This window comes from Cylas formicarius, unplaced genomic scaffold, assembly GCF_029955315.1.
Source record: "Cylas formicarius isolate icCylForm1 unplaced genomic scaffold, icCylForm1.1 PGA_scaffold_3__17_contigs__length_32017465, whole genome shotgun sequence".
Lineage (NCBI taxonomy): Eukaryota > Metazoa > Arthropoda > Insecta > Coleoptera > Brentidae > Cylas > Cylas formicarius.
This window is the reverse complement of record NW_026844326.1, coordinates 2671236-2695681: the sequence shown is the minus strand read 5'-3', so window position 1 is coordinate 2695681 and position 24446 is coordinate 2671236. Positions and strand designations below refer to the sequence as shown.

The following is a 24446-nucleotide window of genomic DNA, read 5'->3' as shown; positions in this document are numbered from 1 at the left end:
TTTCCCTAAGAAATTTTCTACAGCTGGCCCGAGTTCTTTTTACATTAACATAATTCTCTAGAGTAGGGGAAATTTTATAATTTCTAAAAGCCTCTCTCTTTTTAGCGATCATTAACGAGCACTCGTGATCCCACCAAGGAAGTCCACATTTACGCCCGCTCTTATGAAGGGGTATGGAAGCATCAGCCGCATCCATGACTACCTTGTAGAACTGGTCGTATGACGTAATAAGGGGGTTGCTTAAACCAATACTCATCGATTCAGAGAATTTGTCCCACTCTGCCTTAGAAACATTGTGCTTCAGGAGATACGCTTGAGCAGGATGATGTAAACTGTCCGGTTTACACCAAATATGACACAGTATTGGGAAATGATCGCTAAACCCTCTGTCGAATAACACCCGGAAATCGGCAACATGAGCCAATTCGTGTGAACAAAATACCAAATCGGGGACAGAACGGAAGTCATTCCCTGTAAATCGGGTGGCAGACCCGTCATTAAGAATAAAGAAGTTGTTATCATGTTATCATAGAGCCGTTAGCCAGACCGACATAGCTTTTAATTGTAGAGCCCCACTCTTCATTATGAGAATTTACATCACCAGCAAAAAAAACGGGTTTTGACCTAAGTCTATCAACCAAAGTATCTAAGAACAAACGAGACATAGGAAGGTCAGGAGGATTATACATCTAAACTAGAAAGAGGCTGTCCATCTCCAACACTATAACCTGACATCTATCCGGCCTGGGGATATCTGACACATCTAAAACATTATACCCGATGTTGGAGCGTAAAAAAACAATAATCCCTCCATACCCATCCATACGATCGTCCCTGACAAAGGATAAACCAGACAAGGAAAACTTGATATGTGGGAGTAAAAAAGATTCATTAATCATGACTATATCCGGACCAAAGTCACGAATAAGTCTAATAATACTATCACGATTACTTCTAATACCGCAAGTGTTCCAGTGAATAATTGAGAAATTACTAATTTTAACAGAAAGATTTGACTGTCGATCTGGGAACATTAGTAAATTAAAACCTGCATCCTCCGGGAGGAGGCAGGGAGTCAAAAAGACTCTCAATTTCATGGTAAGCACTTTTACTGGGTATATTGGACAAAACTTTTTTCTTTAAATTTTCAAACCGATACCAAAATTCACCAGAGGAAGAAACCCCTGGAGAAGCAGTGTCCATCTCGGACTCTGACGAGAAGTCATTTAAATATGAGGGAGAAGATTGACTTTTGCCAGTGTGATTCAACTTCTGCCTAGTCAAAGGCGGCACGAGACGGGGGCAACCGTGTTATGAATAGGAGGGAAATTTTCATTAGAGCGATTAAACTCACTTGATTTGGGGCCTCTTGGAAAGAGTTTGGCCGCTTCAAAAAAGGATAGGTTGTACCATGCCATAGCCTCATTGATTTTCTTCTGTCTGTCCATTTCCGGACATGATCTATCAGTGGCCTGATGAGAGCCTTTACAGTGGATGCAAGTTGGCTTTGGAGATATTTCGCAATTACCCAGGCTGCATTTACCTTCATGATTTAAGTGGTCTGTCGGGCATGGTTTCTTCTTATAAAACTGTTCTTTCAGTTCACAATGAAATACTGGATGATCTCCAGCGCAGAAACTACATCTACCCTTGCTTTTGCATTGGTTTTTCCAATGACCAAACCTGCAACAATTCATACATAAGACAACAGGACTAACATATTTTTCGATTGAACACTCATTTTTATAGATACAGATTGATTCTGGAAGAGTTTTACCCTCAAATGTTATTATATAATCATTAGATGGAACTGTCTTGAAACCAAAAGTGCCAGGCAGAACACCTGGGCATTTGACCCTTTTAGTTAGTCTGCGAACATTAACAATCTTAACGCGCTTTAGCGATCTTCCGATGTTAACCTTGGCTTCTGCCTCAGAGTAAAAATCATCCTCATCAATTAAGTCACCAATGTCCCTCACCAACCCTCAGCAAGTGACTAGTCTTTGAGGTATATACTTATTATACCCACCAGCTGTCGAATATGTTTCATTAGATAAAAATTTATTTGCAGACTCAGAGGTGTTAAACTCCAAACCGATTTTATTGGCTCCTTTTCTAGAAATTTTCAATATACCTTGAACTTTCTGCGCTTGAAGTAACTTCCCAAAGTTCATAGGATGAAGAGTCCCCACCTTACTTGTAATCCCCTCCAGAATCACCATAAAAGGTGATTTCATATTTTGTTTTCCGATTTACTGTCCTTCTTATGTTTGCGGAGATTTTGGCAACTTCCCGCAGGATTTCAGCGTCTTGCTCGAACTGATTCTTGATAATCTGGATCTCTGCCGATAACTTTGACAACTCTTCACCTGAGGGCACATCAAAATACTGGAGCCTAGAAATATCTTCAGCAGTTTTTTGGCAATCCGGTGGCAAAATATTACAAATAATTGCGTTCAACGGACGATTTTGAGAATCATTGGATAAACTGTCATTTTTTTGTGCAGCATTAACCGTCGGGGGAACCTCGCCCCCCGAAGAGTCCCCCATGGTTAAGGTTAGAGGGCCAAGAGGAGGAAACTACCAGCCACAGAAACTGATATATAACTGGATGCGTTAAATGGACTCACCAAATAACAGAAAACAATTAAAATTAGGGCCGATGCCTAAAGATTTGCACAACAATACTCAGGTAGTCTTCACTCCTTCGCTGTTGTACCGAAAAAAAAAACTGAGAGATTATTCAATGCATTCTTATAACCTTAGAATACTTTTTTCGGTCAACCAGGTGAAGTGGTGTGCACAATTTTACCTCGGTCCGAGAAAATTTTCATTTTTTTGACGTAATTCTAGTCTTCAACTGAATTTTTCGGTCTGGGTGAGTTTTATATTTAGTCAGCCGTAAATATTTGCTTTGGTTTGGTGTCGCAGTTCGTAATAATTTAGCGCTTTTCATATCATGACATGTGCTTCGGGGAGTAAAGACCCCCCTGATAGAAACGATCGTATCGTAGTTAATAATCCGATAGTGTTAGCAAATGATTTTGATTCCTTTCAAGCTCAACTAAACTTGTCCCAAGCTTCTACTTCTTCTAGCCGTGGTTATTCATCAGCCTTGACGCTTTCGCCTTTAGCTAAGAAAACAGCACATGCTATCGCTCAGCATCAATACTTCTTAGTACCCACTAAGGAGGAAATAGATTTATTGGAGACAGAGTTACAAAAGCTTAAATCTGTCTTCGTGGAAGATCAGGATACCCTAAACGAAATTGCAAGAATTTCAGTCAACATAAGGAGAACACTTAACCGAAAGTATAAGTATGAACTTACAGACCAGGGACCATTTCTTATCATAATGGAGGGAATAACTTCTCAAGTTGGAAACATTCACCCGATGAATATTGGAAAAATTTTGCACAGAGCTGGAGTACAAGGTATAACAAAAATCAATAGAAAAGGGGCTAATAAAATTGGAATTGAATTCAGAACATCAGAGTATGCTAATCAGTTTTTGTCAAATGAAAGTTTCAGTTCTGCTAGAGGCTATAATAGGTACATTCCACAACGTCTTGTCACTTGTAGAGGACTAATCAAGGATGTAGGGGACCAAATTACGGAAGAGGATTTTTACTCAGAAGCGGTAGCTTATACAGGAGAAGGATCCCGGGCCAGGTCGATTAAGATATTAAATGTAAAAAGAGTCTTAAGAAGGAAGAAAATACATGCTATTTCTGGCGAAACAGTAATGAAAACCATCCCCACAAACGATTATATTGTAACATTTGAAGGCAAATCATTACCCGAAACTGTAAATATTTTTAATAGTGAAAGAGAAGTGGAAAAATACGTTAACCCGGTTATAATGTGCGTCAATTGTTGCAGATTTGGACATGTCAAAAATAATTGTAGAGGCAAGCCTCGTTGCGGTTTTTGTACAGAAGATCATCTTATGTTTGTTTGTGAAAAAAGAGAGCAAGCAATGAAAAAAATGAAATGCCCTGCAGATCATCTTAACAATCTGAGTAAAACGTGTAAAATTCCAAATTGTGAAGTAAATCCAAAACCAAGCCGCGTAAATTGCAAGGGACACCACACTGCTACTGACTGGGGATGTCCCGAATACAAACGGCAAAAACAAATTAACGAAACCATGAGCTTCTACAACCTATCTTTTTATGGAGCAGCTAAACTGCATCCACGGCTAATTAATGCAAACCAAGGCTTTACCCGAAAACCAGAAGATTTTCCTAGTTTAAATAATAAAACTCCTCATCCAACAAGTCCTCAGGGCTGTTCCTCATATACATCAGTACTTAAAAGAAAACGGCCTGACACCCAATTTATCAAAGGGTATGATAAAGTAGCCCATGAACTAACTTTGTTACCCTCAAGTGCAAGAAGAAAAGTCTCATCTATACAAGTAGGTGAAAACTCGACATCAGAGTCGGAAATGGAAGTAACTCCTGTAGGAAATAGCTGGGAAGAAGTATGCAACAAGTTTGAAGCTTTCAAAAAAGACGTTATGTCAATAAAGGGTATGGATAAAAATTGTGTCAACAATATCAAACAATATTTTGGTTCATTTGACCTACGGTGGGGGGGCGGCTGCGATGGCAGCGGTTGACCTACAGGGGTTAGAAAAAGAAAAGGTAATCTTATCACTAGTTTTAATCTAACAGTAGTTTTTACGTAACAAAACTAAGTTTAAGTTTTAGTCACAAGCGTTTTATAGTTGAGCTATAATGAATATCGTTCATTGGAACATTTGCGGGGCTGAAAAAAATAAAGATGCTATCATTAGAGTTATAAGGGATTTTAAGCTACAGATCTTATTGCTCAATGAAACCTTGCTCAAACCCAACACTAACTTTAAAATATCAGGGTTCTCTTCTGTAAGAGCTGATAAACCTAATGGTGCAGATGGTATAGCAATTTTCTTGAAAACAAAATAAAATATAATATCATCGACTTAAGTAGAATTAATATACCAGAGAGGTGTAGAGCTTGTCGATTTTTTTATTTGTTGTGTTTACAACCCTCCAGATATTTGTTTGGTCAGAGCAAGCCTCGTTTCAATTTTCGATCTAACCCGCAATAAACCAGTCCTCTTTATGGGAGGCTTTAGTGCCCATAATCCAATATGGGGTTCCCAGGTCAGTTACTCACGGGGAATTAGAAGTGGGAACATTCTTTATGATTTCATTAAGGATCACGATTTGTGGGTACTAAATGATGGATCAGCTACTCGGCTCACACGCCCAGGCGTACACAGCGCTCCAGATATAGCTTTTTGCTCCCAGAGACTGTCTGGACTTACTGACTGCAGGGTTCTCCAGGATAGAGTGAATAGCGATCATTTTCCTATTTTGTGTATCATCGGAAATAACCGTTGCAACTCAGGTTCGACAAGAAACTACACTAGCAAATATAATTTCAACAAGGCAGACTGGGAGAAATTTTCCGATTTAATCTCCACGAAATTTAGAACTTCACCTCCTATAAATTATGAGGATTTTATGAATATAATTTTCCTATCTATTGCAGAATCTGTTCCAATGCATAAACACTCATTAAACTACGGGTTACCTTGGTGGCTTAATGAGTACACCAACGCTATTAAAAGGAAAAGACAAGCATTCAGAGATTATAAAAACAACCCCTCTGAGACCAACTTCCTGGAATCATTAAGAACCCGGGCACAAACAAGACAGCTGCTACGTAAGAAGAAAAAGGAAGGCTTTGTCAACTTTTGTGAGAATCTATCTCCAAATACTAGTGCAAAAGAAGTTTGGAGCAGTATTAGAAGGTTTGCTAAAGGTATCAGGTACCAAAATTATCATTTTCCCTTGAATTTCTCAATCCCACAAGATATGTTTGATCTTTTGACGCAACCTCCCTCTATGTTGCGTAACATCCCCGAATGTCGCTTCTCATCAGAATATACAGAAGACTTCCATAACTCAGAATTTGTCGCGGCTGTTAAAGGTCGGAAGAGCAAGAGTCCCGGTGTGGATAAAGTACCTTTCAGTGTGCTCAGCCATCTCCCTGTTGAAGGAGCAGTCTTTCTTATCAAATTTTTCAACAAAATACTTCGGAGGGAAACCACCATTCCAGAGACGTGGAAAACCCAAATGGTGATCGCAATTCCTAAACCGGGGAGAGACCCCTCAGCGTTATCGTCCTACAGGCCCATCAACCTAGCTTCTTGCATAAGCAAAACTTTTGAAATTATGATCAAAAACCGACTGGAATGGTTCGTAGAGAACCAAGGTTTAATAGACGTTCGCCAAACTGGTTTCAGAAAGGGTAAGGGAACTTTCGACAATCTTGCAGTTATCTCCTCAGAGGTCCTCTGCCGTTTGGCTCGCAATCAACTAGCAGCAATGGTGACTTTGGACATATCCAATGCCTACGATAATATAAATGTTGACTTATTGACCTCGGTGTTGGCCAAAATTGGAATCGCCAGAGATTTGACTTTGCTCATTAAAGATTTTCTCATGAACAGGAAGATACAAGTTAAAGATCCATCTACTAATACATTCGTGTCAGGCAGAACCGCCAGCAAGGGAGTTCCCCAAGGTTCCCCTCTTTCTCCATTACTATTTAATATTTACATCAATTCAATTAAAGAAACAATTCCTGAGAACATAAGACTTTTACAGTTCGCGGACGATACCGCCTTGCTGAGTACTGGGACTGATGCCCAAACAATAGTGAACAATTTGAATAGAACTTTGCAAAATATACATATTTGGTCTTTGAATGTAGGACTTGAGATTAACCCCAATAAATCTGCAGCTATATTTTTTTCCAGGAAGAATTACAAGGTTAATTATCTCCCCAGACTTCACCTCAACACTCGAACCATTGCATGGACAAATTCCATCACATATCTAGGAGTGATTTTTGATCCAAAACTGTCATGAGAGCCACAAATTAGAAATATGATACAGAAAGCTTCAGGTGGGTTGAATATGATGTGATTTATAAGTAGAATCTGGTGGGGGGCACATCCCTCTACCCTTCTAACTTTTTACAAAGCTTATGTTAGACCCCATTTGGATTATGGAGCCTCTTTTTTGGGTGGTAGCTCAAGAAAGTCTATTGCTCAACTTAACAAAATTCAATTTGGGGCATTGGGATATATGAAGTCCACACCTACTAACATACTTCTAGGGGAAGCAAGTGAAATGGATTTAGAACACAGAAGATACATGCTAGCGACTAAATCATTATTGAAAGCTGCCAGTTTAGTGGATAGTGAAACCTTAGCTGCGGTTAGATGGTTATATATCACCTATAATGAAAACTATTACTTTTTTCGCAAAAAGAGTATTCCTGCACTTGTGGATGCTTTTGAAAGAGTTGATTCACTGTTAGATACACTTTACAGGAGCCCAGTTTATCCATGTTTCTCTTGTCCACTGCCGAACCTTTTAAGCTCTGTTCAAATCCTAGACTTAAAACTAAAGAAAGATAATAATAACTCCAAATTATTTGAAATTAAGAAGAGCGAGACTTGGACATTTAATTTTTACAGACGCCTCAAAAGATAGAGAAGGCCGAGTAGGTTTTGGCGTTTACAACTACAATACGAACCTTAAAATGGGACAAGGCCTACCAAGTGAACTATCCATTTGCTCTGCCGAGATTTATGCTATTGGTCAAGCTCTTGATTGGATTGAATTCAAGGACATCAACAAAGCAGTCATCCTTTCAGACTCCAAAAGTGCCCTCGAAGATATCAATAAAACTGGGATGGATGCAAAGTCTAACTACCTAACCTTGCAGGTTAAGAATAATAAAAACGCAAAATAAGGACATCCAATTATGCTGGATACCAAGCCATACCAGTATAAAAGAAAACGATATTGCGGACCAGATCCAGAATTCTTCCCTAAATTAAAGCATAACATCTGGAATGCTTGGAGCGACAGATGGAAACATATAGGATTAGGGAAAGGAGTTAATTTCACCTCACATTATTCTACTCCGCCAACTAAACCCTGGTTTCATAAGCTCGACCTGAATAGAAGAGAAATCACAACTATGTGTAGACTGAGAAGCAACCATTGCTGTTCTCCGGCTCACCTAAATAGAATCAAAGTCAAACTCTCCGGAAACTGTGAATGTGGAGAACTGGGCGATTTAAGTCATGTGCTGTTTGATTGTGCTTTTCATTGGGAAAAATCACAGCAGTTGTATGAGTCACTCATTAGTGCTAATTTTCCTTCGCCTCTGCATATTAATTCCATTTTATTTCACTGCACTCAGTTGGATTTTGCCTGGCCGGATTGCCTTAGCAGCAGTGGCCAAATAAAGCGTAAATAAAAAAAAAACCTTAGAATACATAAAGAATCTATAAGAGATACATCTATGGTAAAACGTCAATTTGCAAACACTAACCATAGAAAATTTTGGAAACGTTAAATTTCAGCAAAGATATCTTCTATTGTATAAAGAATATATCTCGAAGATTGTTTTTTAAATAGAAACTAATATATTCTATAATAAATGAAAGGTATGTAATTTTTAAACTTATTGTTTATATTACTGTTTCTAACCTCTATTTGTTTTTCAGTTATAGAAAGATTCCACAATTTACCCTAAAATGGAATTATATAGAATATGAACAAGATAAATTATAAAGTATATATTGATATTACACAACTTTTAAAAGTTTCATTGTCAAGAATCATTATAATTCGTTTAAAATGATTTTTATCGGATATGGATATTGGTATTGATATTGAAGGGAGGCGCTCGTGGGCGTCCAAGCATTTAGGAAACCAGACCGCTCTAGAGAACGTCCAAAATGCCACCCTTTCTATAGAAGGTTAGCAACTTCTTTAGTCTAGTAATACCATGCGCTGAATCCCGATCGATCAGGGTCGTTCCGAAGACTCCCAATCTTGCTCATGTTAAAGCAAAGCACTCGGTAAGCAGAAAATACGAGGCTTTCTCCCTTTTTATGCAATCGGATATGGGTAAAGATAATTTATAAATTTTGTCGACTGAAAATTACTGTTTCATTGAAAGAATTGTAGTTACTTTTATATTAAGGAAATATCAGGTGAATGATTAAATCATGTTTAAAAATATTTATCATTTTTAGATTGAATTTTTATGTTTAGTAGAGTTTTACAATTTTAAATTTCATTTACTGGAAAATTTCAATTATACATTTTTGCTGATGAAAATATTAATTATTGATTGCCATATTAAGATTATTATTTGACTGAAATTTAATTTACTGTTTCTAACCTCTTTGTTTTCAGTTATAGAAAGATTCCACAATTTACTCTAAAATGGAATTATATAGAATATGAACAAGATAAATTATAAAGTATATATTGATACTACACAACTTTTAAAAGTTTCATTGTCAAGAATCATTATAATTCGTTTAAAATTATTTTTATCGGATATGGATATTGGTATTGATATTGAAGGGGGGCGCGCTCGTGAAAATGTCACCCTTTCTATAGAAGGTTAGCAACTTCTTTAGGCTAGTAATACCATGCACTGAATCCCGATCGATCAGGGTCATTCCGAAGACTCCCAATCTTGCTCATGTTAAAGCAAAGCACTCGGTAAGCAGAAAATACGAGGCTTTCTCCCTTTTTATGCAATCGGATATGAGTAAAGATAATTTATAAAATTATGTCGACTGAAAATTACTGTTTCATTGAAAGAATTATAGTTACTTATATATCAAGGAAATATCAGGTGAATGATTAAATCATGTTTAAAAATATTTATCATTTTTAGATTGAATTTTTATGTTTAGTAGAGTTTTACAATTTTAAATTTCATTTACTGGAAAATTTCGATTATACATTTTTGCTGATGAAAATATTAATTATTGATTGCCATATTAAGATTATTATTTGTCTGAAATTTAATTGTTAGTAATTTATAATAATGAAAGAAAGAAAATTGAACATTGTTTTAATTTATCAATGAATATATAAGGATTACCATTGATTAGTTATTAAAGATACATTTTAAAATGAATTTCATAAAATAATAACTTTGAATATACTTTTGTTTTTCAGGTCTTTTAATTTATTGTTTTTTATTTTCAGTAAATATGAAACTCCAAAATTAATACAAACAAGGAACTATCATCATGAAAAATCGTTACATTTCAACTGAGATGGTTTGAATCAAAGATAAATAAATGTGTCTCATAAGGTTATATTAATTAAAAATTGTTATGTAATGTAATGAAATTTAGTTATTTTTGCTTTAAATCACCATCCAAATTATTAGAAATTATGATAGACCCAACTACAGTCAAATGATGGTAAGAAAACATACATGTCTATAAATTTCAAGATTCTAAAAATATCGTTGATGATCGCATAAAGAACGTATTACTGGAATTTATTTCATAAAGAAACATAAAAGGTATTTAATATAACAATCTTAATTTTTATGTGATAATAATTTCCATAATCCCTAATTTATTATTGTTTTGTCTCCGATGGTTGCAGGATTTAAGAATTTGTGGAAAAATAATTAATGCAATACAAAAACCAGATGTTTTATCATAAAGAATATTTTCATTTTGACTAAAATAGTTTTCATTAAATGTAAATGAAGATACAATATTTTTCTAATATTTGGTCGTATATAATCGTGTAATTTATGAAATTTTTAAAATATTATCGTTGATGACATAAATACACTTTACAGATAACAGGTATTTAATATAGAATCTTTAAATTTTATGTGATTTTATTTCTTATAACCTCTAATTTATTTTTATTTCATTTGTGATGATTATAGAATTTGAGAATTTGCGACAAATAATTGATACAATACATTATTTTATTAAATTGAATACATTATTTGGATAAAGAAATTTTAATTTAACAAGTAAGTCTTTAATATTTATTTTATAAAATATATCAAATTAAAATCAATAATTATTTTACATAGTATCCTATATTTTCAAGCTGAAAAACAAATATATGCAAAGCGTAAATCTACGCCATTTATCAAGCAATTTCGAAATTACAGATTCCTTTTTACTTCTTTAAGAAAATAATGTAAAAGATTACAAATTACTTTCAAATATATTTTCCAATAACAATATCTAAACATCATGATGAAATTAACAAAAATTGTAATGCCTTTGTACATAATTACTTCATTTATCCAATCAACAATAATAATACATAATCTTAATTCTAATATTAATAATGACAATTTTAAATTTATGACGTCATCAACAGTTGTAGGATTATTTGATGCGGTTTTACAATGCCCTTCCGTGTTTCAAACTATGGTAAACGCTAACACAGTTAAACGTAGAAAATGTCAAAATGGGTACATGTCGACGAATTTTTAAATTAAAGGTATTTAATATAACATTTTTAATTTTTATGCCATATTATTTTTCATAACCTCTAATTCATAATCGTTTTGTTTCCTATGGTTACAGGATTCAAAAAATTTGCAGAAAGAGAATTGATACAAGAACTAGATGTTTCACTACCCCCTAAAAAAAAAAGCTGACGTCCCAGGTAACAAATTAGACCATTGAAGGACCGCTTAGAAGAGGGTAGTTTAACAGCAAAAATTATCATCAATGAGTTATCAATAAAACGACTTCTGATAACTTCTAGAGAAATTATCATAAGAAATTTAAATAAAAACCATCATTGCCAATTTGGAAAAAAAATTATCCAAGTAAAATATTATTCGGATAAATGGATATAAACACAGGTAAAGTTTTATCATGTTCAAATTATAAGTCGTAATTGATATTTGGTATAAAATTAACGTTTCATATAATCTTTTAAAATTATTTACACAATTCAAGTTAGTTTTATTGTTTTTGTCAACATTTAAATGAATCATATATATGTGTAAGTATTTCAAATAGACGATTTCCAATTTATTTACTAAAATTGCATGATAAATTTAAAATATTTTATTTACTTTTTTGACGGTAAATTTTTTTCATGTTATAATCCTGCAGATAAAAAACAAACCATCATTAACAATTTCCCTATAAGGAATGCCTTCAATCAGTTATTGAACATGGACCAACTGATAATTTCATATTAGTGTTTTAATGTGTTTCATTTATTTATGTATTTTTTAAATTATTCAAGTTTTTTAAATTTTAATTTCCTAATATTTTTTTTTGAATGTAAAATTTTCCATTTATTTCTCTCAATGAAAATTTAAAAATTATTATATATTTCTAGGTGGACAATAAATCACTACCGACAACTTAGTTATGAAGAATATCATTCATCAATTATGAAAAAAAAAAGGAGACAATTTTATTAAATAAACGATCATTGAAGCTTTGTAAGTATTCGTCGAGTCATCCAAGAAAATACTTCATTTAGACATAAATTTCAATTTAACAAGTAAGTTTTTTATATTCGTTTTATGTAACATAATAAGTTTTTCGAGTTTAACACAAGAAATGTAAAACATAAGTCTACACAATCTGTCAAACAAATTCGGTATTGTTTACAGATTCTTTTTTATTTCTTTTAAGAAAATAAAGTGACGACAAGAAATGAAATAAAAGAAAACTATAAAGAATAAAATATCGTTTATTTAAAAAAAAATAATTCAAGTGAATATCACATGTGATATTAAAAATATTTATTACTACATAAATTACTTCCCTTCCTAAAGTATTATAATTAAGGAAAAAGTAAAAGAAACAATAATAATGCGGATAAGTACAGATTATTTTTAAATATAATTTTTCGATATATTTTTGCATAATGATGTTTAGACATCTTAACGAAATTACCAAAAAACTACAATAATTTTCTAATATTTCATCGCATGTAATTGCCTAATAATATCATACATAATATCACATAATTGCCTAATTCGTGAAATTACCAATATGACATATTTTAATTCTAACGTGAAATTTGTGACGTCATTGACAGTTGCGACGTTATCCAATACGGTTCTGCAGTGCCCATCCGAATTTGAATCTATGGTAGATACAACCACATTCGAACACGAAGAAGAGACGTAGAAGACACCGAGATGATTCTGTGGTGGAGCATTGCACGCGGCGGTTTAACCTCCGTTCGCTCCTTGTTCACTTGACGAAAAGCGAAAATTAAATTTTGAGCGTCCTCAATAGTTCGCGTAAAATTCATTGCGAAAGCCTACCTGTTTCTTGTTGGCCGATGTACCAGGCTACCTGGCCTTGCATTGCTTCCAGTTTTTCTTTTATATCATCACCATTTATAAAACAGGTGAATACGCGTTTTTTGGTTGTCATTTTAGTAGTAATGCCGGGTGTCGTATCTCACAAGATGCACTGTAGGATGGGTACACTTTGGACACACGTCAAGGATTTTTACTATGCTTATCCAATACGGTTGTAGCTTATATTTGTATTTGCGCGCGTAATTACACTTTGAACACACGATTTTTTTGGAGTAGACGAAATAATTTCTCGGCGGTGTGACGTTCATTATTAAACTGAAATGTTATTGTGTGTTCCGGATGTTTTATTAATAGCATTATCAACGGATATTCTTATCTATTTCCTGTCCCCCACGCCTTCGGCACGTACGCCTCCCTGCCGGTGACGTTTGCGTCACTTGGTTGGCACCACTGACAACGGTTTGGTTGGCACCACGGATGACGATTGGCACCACGCACCACGGTTAGGTTGGCACCACGGACCACGGTTTGGTTAGGTTGGCAACGGGACGGAACCGACGGAACATAATTAGCTCGGCATTAAAGTGACCGTTCAACGACGGACGGGTGCAGCCCCCCCGAGATGGCGGGGGGGGGGGTTGCTACGGCCCCCCCCCCCGCGCGGGTGGGGCCACCGAACGGCACCACTGACAACGGTTTGGTTGGCACCACTGACAACGGTTTGGTTGGCACCACGGACAACGGTTTGGTTAGGTTGGAACCACGGACGACTGTTAGGTTAGGGCGAGTGGCCAATGGGCGAGTGACCTTGAACCAATGGGCGAGCGGCCAGAACACAAAAAGAAGACCTATGGGCGAGTAGCCAAAAAGAAGAAGACCCATGGCCGAATGGTCCATAGGCGAGTGGTCAAAAAAGAAGAAGACCCATGGCCGAGTGGCCTGTGGGCGGCGGACCCGTGGCCGGGAAGCCAAAAAGTGAGATTATGTGGGCCTGGATGTCCCTTTATTCATCTACTAATATCTCACGGACCCTGTATAGTAGACGAAAGCTCTAAATCCGAAAATTGTAGCTCTCTATCCAATTCGTAATACGTTTTAAACCAAATCTACCTTTTACAGTTTCTCATTTACAGCTAATATTTTATACACGAAAACGGCAATTTTCACGGTACTTTAAATGTTTTGCCCATAATCGAGACACCCTGTACATAATCGGAAAAATTACGGAAATGGAGATTAAAACCCTGAATTTCCCACGTTCCGTGGTAGATGACGTTTGCACAATGCAGCGCACCGTACGTCGTAATAGTAAGTGACGTCATCGCTTCAATCTTGAGCGAGATTTTCACATGGATTTTTTCAAACATCTCGAGCAGTATGTGTTCTAGATAAAAACCGTAAATACAAAAATTATAGCTCTCGATGCGGCCTATAACACCGTTCAAACCAGTTGGCCATGTTTTTCAAGAATTTTTATTTACGGCTAAGTATGTACTTTGGAAATGGACGGTTTTCAGAGTCTTTAAGATTTTTGCCTATAATGAAAAAGCTATGCATATAATCGAAAAAATGGCTGAAATAAAAGTTATAGTCCCGGATCTTCTGCGTTTTTTGGTTCAAGAATTTTGTCGATCGGGTAAAGCGTTTTCGAGAAATGAATTTTTTTATGCAGCCCAAAATGACGCCAAAAAATTTTTCGAAAATTTTTAAAAAATATTTTACGATGTCCGATTGCGCCTAGCTTCAAGTATTTGGGTGCGGGGGGGGACTTTTACCACCCTGCCAAATTTGAAGTCGATAGCTGCAAATTTGGGGCACCTGTTGCATTTTTCAATAAAACGCGATATATCCCGAACACCCTGTACAATACGCGAAAACCTTAAATACAAGGATTTTAGCCGTCTCTACGGCGTACACTGTCATGTAGAAAAAAAGTCTGACTGAGTAACAGTGTTTAACTTACAGTCAATTATCTTCGCGAGGGTAACTCGAGGATCAGTTTTTTGGAAATACCGGCACACCCTGTATATTTGGGAAAAATTATCAAGAATAAGAATTTATGGGTATCAACATTCTGCATCTTCCCGTTTGCAAATTTTTTCGATCCGCGAGACCGTTTTCGAGATATAGTCATTTTTAATTTTTCAAAAAAAACGTGGTTTTTGAATTTTTAAAAATACTTCCCAATCACCGATCCCTCTCAATTTTAATAGGTTCGGTTAGGGGCTCGGTCTCTACCATCGTGGAAAATTTCAAGTCGATAGATTCAAATTTCGGACAGTTATCGTGTTTCATAGCGAAGCCGAAAAATCGAAACAAAAGTGACAAAAAATCGGGGTTGCCGTGGTTGGATCGGGCTCATATTTCGTTTTCAGAATACTGTTTTTTGAGGATAAAAGGGTCAAAATTTCAGCCCTCTAGCTCAAACGGTTGCCGAGTTATAGCGGTTTTAGCGGATACAGAGAACGGAGAACGGAGAAACAGACAAAAAAAATTATTTTTTTCAACCCTGATTCGATCTGTACCAACGGCGGTCCCCTAGGACCAACCGTTTCCGAGATCTGAAAAAGGTTGACTGGCGCGTATACTTTCGCAAAAAATGAATTTCATTCATTTTGCGAAAGTAACAAGATTGCTTTCGCAATCTCGTCGCTGCGCGAGGCGACTGCTCCGCGCTACGCAGTCAACAAAGCCGCTCCGCGGCTTTGTATTTCACAGAAGCCGCGGCTTCGCGGCTTCTTGTCCTAGGAGAAAGCATTGTTTTTCTGTCGTGCTCCTGCGGACCACTACGGAACTTTCGCAAAATGTAATTTTATTATGTTTGCACCCTGTTCATGTCTAGCTGAGTTCAAATATCATGGCAAACTTCGTTAAATATAAAACTTTTTACGAGTAATTGCGATTTGTTGCACTTCGTTGGATCGAAACGTAGGACACAATATTAAATAATTGCTTTGTTTTCAGCATTCCATAAAACTCATACAAACCACATTCAAAATCCAATTATTACGAAATAATGCTCTGGAGATGGCTTCCTGCTAAAACGAAACGTCGGACGCAATTCTAAATCATTGCATCGTCTTTAGCGCACCTCAAAACCCCCGGAACCACCTTTAAGTGCCAATTATTAAGAATTAGTGCTCTGAGGATGGCTTCCTGCTAAAAGGAAACGTCGGACACAATTTTAAATTATTGCATTGTCTTCAGCGCAACCTCAAAACCCCCGGAATTTTTATTATTGACGATGTTATTCCAACCAAAATCTATAATGAAATGAGCCTCCAACGACATGCATAGACCAATATGATTAAAGCTTAAGAAAATTGCATGTATAACTGCCGAACCAATCAAAATAAAGGATTCAAATAAATCTCCCAGCCTACTACTGAATTAGAAACATTATTCTCAGAATATTTACATTTCTAATTTTTTTTTAATACTTACATTGCTCAGAGAGGGTTGAAATTTTTCTTCAAGATGAAGGTTTATTCGTAAATACTACAAAATCTCCCCCCCCCCATGTCTAATTAATATTTGCGATTTATTGTTTTCATGTTTGTCATAATTTTCCTTAAAAATTTTGATTTTTAATTTTTTAAAACACTTACGTTGCTCCAAGAAGCTTGAAGTTTTTATCGAAGATGGAGGTCACAAACACCATAAAATTCCCTCCAGCCCCCTCCATTTAAATATTATTAATAATTTTTACAAATTTGCAGTTTCACACATAAACCGCTCCCGACGGCAAACGGTATAACTTGTGGGAATCTTTTTGGTATCATTGGATTAAGTAGGGCCAAAGTATTTAACACAAAAATTTTGATTTTTTAAAATTATAATTAAATAAAATATAAAACGTGAAAAAGTGGTCATTGATTTTTAAGCCGATTTTTCCATCTAAAATGAGATTTCAAGGTTATTTCTCAGCTCATATTGATCCGAGAAAGTTAAAATTTTTATGAAAGATACGCATCGATGAGGTCCATCCGCGGATACTATAATGTCGCTCCCCCCTCCCACATTTTTGGTTAATATTTTCAATTTATCATTTTCATATTTATCATGTTTTTCTTCAAAAATTTTAGATTCTTAATTTTTTAAAATATATACCTTTCTCCGAGAAGATTGAAATTTTTATTGAAGTTAGAGGTCAATGAGGTCTATTCGCAAATACCATAAAGTCTGCCTCCAGCCCCCCTATCATTAGTTAATATTCTCAATTTATAATTTTCATGGATATCATGATATTAGTCAAAAATTCCAATTTTCATTTTTTTAAAATACTTAGTTTTCTTTGAAAAGATTGATTTTTTTTTAAGATGGAGGTCAATGAGCTCTATCCATAGAAATTATAAAGTCCTTGCCAGCTCCCACCATTTAATTATAAAAAATAATTAATACAATTAAAAAAAAATGAAGTCTCCTACAAAAACCATTCCCGACAAAAAATTGTACCACCTGACTAAGATCTTTTGGTATCATTAAATGGGGAAAATGCTAAAGTATATAACGTATAAATTTCAAATTCTTAAAACTATAATTAACGGAAATATAAAATATTTTATCAAAAAAAAAACGTTTTTTTGTTAATATTTTGACCCCCCTAAGGCCTAAGGAGCTTATAATTAAACAACTGACTTTTCATTTTAATACCCCCCCGACCCTCTATCTTCGCGCCAAATTTCATCCGTATTGGTTAACATCGACCTCGATCCAAAATTTTCATGTGACTTGGTCGTGATTTTTCCCAAAAATTTAAATTTTTTATTTTTTAAAATACCTACGTTGCCACTAGAAGCTTGAAATTTTTACTGTAGATGGAGGTCAATGAGGCCTATCCGAAGATACTATAAAGTCCCCCCCAGCCCCCACCATTTAATTGTAATTAAGCATTATTTTAAAATTAGCAGCATCCCAGAAAAACTGTTCCCGACGGCAAACGGTACAACTTGTGTGAAACTTTTTGGTGTTGATGGATAGAGGAAGGACGTAGGTATATAACATATAGATTTCAATTTCTCACAGTTTAAACTAACCGAGATATAAATCATAAATTACGAACATCGATTTTTGAGCTGGTATTTCAGCCCAAAATGTGATTTCGAGGTAATGTCCCAAAAGCTTGCAAAATTTTGGCTAAAGGGGTTTCTGAGAATCAGAAATCCGAATCGGCAACTACTTTTTGAAAATGTTGACATTTCATGACGATTTATGATTATATTGATTATGTTTTTCCAAATACCTCGCGCACCCTATATAGTAGACGAAAGCTCTAAATCCGAAAATTGTAGCTCTCGATACAGTTCGTAACACGTTTCAAACCAAATTTTCCTATCTTTTACAGTTTTTCATTTTTAGCTAATATTTTATACACGAAAACGGCAATTTTCACGGTACTTTAGATGTTTTGCCCATAATCGAGACACGCTGTACATATTCAATAGAGCAAATGGTTTTCGAGAAAATAATATTTATCTGAAACAATGCAGCGCACCGTACGTCGTAATAGTAAGTGTCATCGCTTCTATCTTGAGCGAGATTTTCATATGGATTTTTTCAAACATCTCGAGCAGTATGTGTTCTAGATGAAAACCGTAAATACAAAAATTATAGCTCTCGATGCGGCCTATAACACCGTTTAAACCAGTTGGCCATGTTTTTCAAGAATTTTTATTTACGGCTAAGAATGTACTTTGGAAATGGACAGTTTTCAGAGTCTTTAAGATTTTTGCCTATAATGAAAAAGCTATGCATATAATCAAAAAAATGGCTGAAATAAAAGTTATAGTCCCGGATCTTCTGCGTCTTTTGGTTCAAGAATTTTGTCGATCGGGTAAAGCGTTTTCGAGAAATGAATTTTTTTATGCAGCCCAAAATGACGCCAAAAAATTTTTCGAAAATTTTAAAAAAATATTTTACGATGTCCGATTGCGCCTAGCTTCAAGTATTTGGGTGCGGGGGGGACTTTTACCACCCTGCCAAATTTGAAGTCGATAGCTGCAAATTTGGGGCACCTGTTGCATTTTTCAATAAAACGCGATATATCTCGAACACCCTATACAATACGCGAAAACCTTAAATACAAGGATTTTAGCCGTCTCTACGGCCTACACTGTCATGTAGAAAAAAAGTCTGACTGAGTAACAATGTTTAACTTACAGTCAATTATCTTTGCGATGGTAACTCGAGGATCAGTTTTTTGGAAATACCGGCACACCCTGTATATTTGGGAAAAATTATCAAGAATAAGGATTTATGGGTATCCACATTCTGCATCTTCCCGTTTGCGAATTGTTTCGATCCGCGAGACCGTTTTCGAGATATAGTCATTTTTAATTTTTCAAAAAAACGTGGTTTTTGGATTTTTAAAAATACTTCCCAATCACCGATCCCTCTCAATTTCAACAGGTTCCGTTAGGAGCCCGGTCTCTACCCTCGTGGAAAATTTCAAGTCGATAGATTTAAATTTCGGACAGTTATCGTGTTTCATAACGAAGCCGAAAAATCGAAACAAAAGTGACAAAAAATCGGGGTTGCCGTGGTCGGATCGGGCTCATATTTCGTTTTCAGAATACTGTTTTTTCAGGATAAAAGGGTCAAAATTTCAGCCCTCTAGCTCAAACGGTTGCCGAGTTATAGCGGTTTTAGCGGATACAGAGAACGGAGAACGGAGAAACAGACAAAAAAAATTTTTTTTTTTTCAACCCTGATTCGATCTGTACCAACGGCGGTTCCCTAGGACCAACCGTTTCCGAGATCTGAAAAAGGTTGACTTGCGCGTATACTTTCGCAAAAAATGAATTTCATTCATTTTGCGAAAGTAACAAGATTGCTTTCGCAATCTCGTCGCTGCGCGAGGCGACTGCTCCGCACTACGCGCTACGCAGTCCGCGCTCCGCGGCTTTGTTTTTCGGAGAAGCCGCTTCGCGGCTCCTTGTCCTAGGAGAAAGCATTGTTTTTCTGTCGTGCTCCTGCGGACCACTACGGAACTTTCGCAAAATGTAATTTTATTATGTTTGCACCCTGTATAAAGGGTCGTTCATGTCTAGCGGAGTTTAAATATCATGGCAAACCATACCACCATACGGGCGTGGACAGGAAAAAACAGCGGGGCCGACAACGTATAAACACTTTATAACGTTCACTAGACACTTAGAACACTTAATCTATACAATGGAACCAATTTCTAGTATTTTTGGGGAGGATTATAACGGATAAGGTTATACGATGGGGCACAACGGGCCCATCTGGTGGCCTAAGTGCTTGGACGCCAATACCAATACCAATTTAATACTAAGGTTATACGATTAAGGATTAAACCTTACGGTTCCTTTACCAGTCCATATTCGTTTTTTTTTTTTTCATTTTCTTCTTTATAGATAGATTGGAGGTTATGTGAATTATTAGAACTGAAACTTCTGTAAGAGGAATGTGCTGTTGTATTTGTTAAAATCACAGCTATCCTTTAGAAATCTGATACTTAGTAGTCTTTAAGTTACCTTTTAGTTTTCTGTATTGTATTAGGTCAGGTTGAAATTTAAACTTTATTGGCAAGTTGGGTGAAGGTAATTTGAATGTTTTAGAGTCGTTTAATGGAAAAATTTTATATTATTTATATTGTAGAGTCAGTACTTCATTTATGGTACTGTTGGTAATCGTTAAACGAACCAATAAAATATATACTACAACTATGGTCCGAGGAACGAATGTTGACTAGGGTCTAGTTAAAAAGAAGGTTATGTTAGAATAAGAGACGCGTGGTTACTTTGTACTTTTGGTATTCATCTTTTTCATGTTGCGTTTTCTAGTGTCAATATATTGTTGAGTTTCGGACTTGTTTGAATATCCCGAATTGACCATTTCCTACAACAGGTTATGGGCCCAGACATGCTGTGGGTATAAGAATTCGGGAGTCGTGAAAGTTAAAATATACGTTAAAACGTAGTCGAAAGAAAAAGCAATACCAAGTTATTTGGGAAAGGAGTTTGGCATAAAAACGAACGCAACAAATAATAGTTATGGCAGAAGGATTGCAAGTCGTGAAGTTGAATGGAGAAAATTGGATACTTTTGGAAATTTCAAACATTGGTGTGTTTAAAATCCAAGGGACCGTTTGAAGTTGTTAACAAGGCTGCTGTAAAACAGTCTGGCGACGAAACAGATAAGAAAGTTACGGAATGGATTATGAAAGATGCAAAGGCTCAAGAAATAATTGTGTGTAGACTGGAAGAAAAGCCTCTTACTCATGTGGTGGCATGTACTACAGCAGCGGAAATGTGGCAAAAATTGGTGACAATCTATGAAAATAGACCTCAGATAAGTGTAGATTTAATGCAGCAGAAGTTTTTTGGCTTGGAGTATGGCGAAGGTGGCATAGTTGGGTTGATATCGAAAATTGAAGAAATCCAAGGAAATCTGAAACTACAAGGACAAGAAATAAGCGATAGAATGGCAATCACAAAGATACTTATGTCTCTACCTGAAAGTTTAAAGTACTTTTGTTTCAGCGTGAGAATCCATGCCAGAAGACAAACAAACCTTGTTAGAACTGATCTCAAGATTGTTAGTAGAAGAAGAAAAAAACAAAACTAGTAGTTCAGAGACGGCATATAAAAAAGAATTGTCCAGAAAAGACCAAGAAAATATGTCACTGCTGCAGAATAGAGGGACACTTAAAGACTGTTTATTTAACAAAAATAAGAAGAAAAAGGAAGAAGGTGGTAATCCAGAAAGCGATGAAAAAAGTGGAAAAGCAAATGTTACACAAGCGTTAGCAGGAGTATCCTGTTTATCAGCTTTGATTGCAGAATCAAATGGTGGATGTGACTTGTGGCCAGATAGCGGAGCCACTGAACATATGTGTTTTGATAAGGACAATTTTATAGAAATGGGAGAAGACATGTAAAAATTGGGAAAAGTTCTTTGCTGGAAGTACAAGGAATTGGAAAAGTAGAAGTTCAAGCATGGAACCATCATTACTGGATAAAAACGAATTTATATTGATATGCTATGTTATATCAGATAAATTGATAGTTGTACTAACTACTTGTTGATTTCAAAACCTGACAAGATCGATTAAGATAAAAGGCAATGTGTTTCTGATAATGTAATTTTAATTTTAATTAAAAATTTTAAATAATTGTAAGAAAAGTTAATTTTTTTTGGCATTTGCACTATATTTTTAATTTCAGATTTATTGAACTGTTTTTTTTTTACTTTATTTTATTAAGATTATTTCATAGATATAAAATAATTTTCTGAAATGTAATAAATTAATTATTACTTATTTTTTAATTATGCATTAATTTCTAATGATGTAAAAATGTAATATAAATAAAAGAGTCCATGTAATATTTTAACTATTTATTATGTTATTTAATACATTCAACTACAGTTCTTTTAAATAGTAAATTCTTCCCATTCCTCTTCCACCCCTTCCCATTCCTCTTCCACCCCTTCCGGCTCTTCTTCCCCCTCTTGCCCCTCCTCTTCCATTCCGGCCACCACTTCGTTGTCCTCTTTCCCCTCTGTTGTAAAAAATTCCTCCCTCTACTTTTTCGTTTTCTTTTTTTTAATTTTTCAATTTCTGTTTGTTTTTTGATAATTTTCTTTAAATCTTCAATTTTATCTAGACGTTAAATAAAAAACAGTATATATAGTATATAGAATGTCATTATATCTGGACTTATTTCGCATAAAAAATTGTTATCCAGAAGTAGAAAGTTTCTTGCCATATCTCTTATTTATCTCGAAAAGTAATGGGAAGAACTTTATTAGTAGTTATTTAATGTAATTTTTATTGTATATATATTTTAGTAATAATAAACTGTTTTAATTTATGCATTTTTTTTATTTTACTACTAATTAAATCTAAAAAATTAATTATTTGTTTCTTAATTACACTTACCACTCATTTCCCTGTCGTTATTTTTTTCTGCTACATCAATAGGTGGAAGATCTGTAATATTATTTTTATGATTTTTTTATGATTTAGAAATTTTTGAAAAAATATGTGTGTCTATATTAATTGAATTTACATTTAAATGAAAATTTAGAAAAGTGCTATAGTAGGTTATTTAATTTTCAATTAATATGATATTTACTTATTGTTTAATCATTAGGTAATTATTTTTCAATATTTTTTGAATGAATTAAGTTGATGTTTTTTAAAACTATTTTGTTGAATTATTTTTTTGTTGATAAGATATTTTTATTAAAATTGTAATACTTTAGCAAATTTTTTTTTGAGTAATTTATCAAAGTGTTTAAGAAAATTTATAAAAAATGTAAATACGGTATTTTTATAATAAAATAATATATACATACCATTTAAATTATCTTCAATTTGAATGGTCGGGGTTGCCATTGTTTTTGTATTGCGTAAATCTGTAGATAGTGATATTAATATGTTAATATTCAAAATTCTACTGTCTCAATATTTTAATAACAAATTTTATGAATAACATATTACAAAAATTTGTGTATTAGATTTGTTCAGGCAGAATTTATCAATTATTGATTATTAAAAGTAAAAACTAGCTAATATAAAAAACATTTTTAAATACCGAAGTAAATTATGATGGTATAAGTAGTAGTAAATGCTCAATGTTATTAGGTATATTCAATTTCACAAATTTGTAGTAATTTCTAAGGAAATGTTTCATAAACAATTAAAAAATTCTTACCTCTTTGACAAGATTTTTATAAATGTAGACAATTTCGGTTTCGAAGAGTGCTTTGATATCATGACCAACTTTTAGAATTTAAATCAAATAAGCTGCCGCCAGTGAAAGTTTTATTAACCATTTTCTCTTCTCTGTTTAATAAATTTATTCATGGACCATATCCAATTGGGTGGTATTGTTTTAGAAGACATGGCCTTTTAGAAATAAGATTAAGAAGGATTTTATATCAATTTTATTTGTAGCAATTTATTTTGAATTAGATGAGAAAGAAAATGGTTTTGTTTTTGGGGAGGTGCAATAAATTGGAAAACATTAATTTTTTAATGTGTTATTTAAAGTAAATTAAAAAAATTGAAAATAATTTCGAAAAGTTTTATTTCGAATAATTATGAAAAAGACATGTCTAACGTTTGTTATATTTTCAAGTATGTTCAAGTTCAATTATGCGTTTCAAAAAAAAATGTTGGGCTCGACTGCTAGGATCATTCGCCCATTGCCGACTTCCGTCGAGGATCTTCGCTTTTGGTCATGGACCAACACGTACAAAGAAGACATATAACCAATATTTGCTCAACTAGCAAAAAACAATTT

At 34.7% G+C, this 24446-nt stretch overlaps 1 protein-coding gene across 6 annotated transcripts in view; it reads left to right on the top strand.

The window, feature by feature from the left end:
* Positions 1–8365: 8365 nt before the first annotated feature.
* The window catches only part of LOC132699502 (venom serine protease 34-like), an 83625-nt gene continuing 67544 nt past the window's right edge, over positions 8366–24446 (top strand). Inside the window, exons 1-4 of one of the 6 annotated variants that reach the window (XR_009618513.1) lie at positions 8366–8524; positions 8585–8839; positions 11456–11739; positions 12228–13640. Coding sequence is in view for 4 of the 6 variants with exons in the window: in XM_060666253.1 (XP_060522236.1) it covers positions 11724–11739 (16 nt within the window). In the remaining 2 variants the exon portion in view is untranslated. Of the gene's footprint in view, positions 8525–8584; positions 8840–9281; positions 9597–10091; positions 10192–10267; positions 10313–11301; positions 11370–11455; positions 11740–12227; positions 13641–24446 lie in introns of those variants that run through there. The other 5 variants (XM_060666253.1, XR_009618514.1, XM_060666252.1 and 2 more) reach the window with 5 other exon arrangements.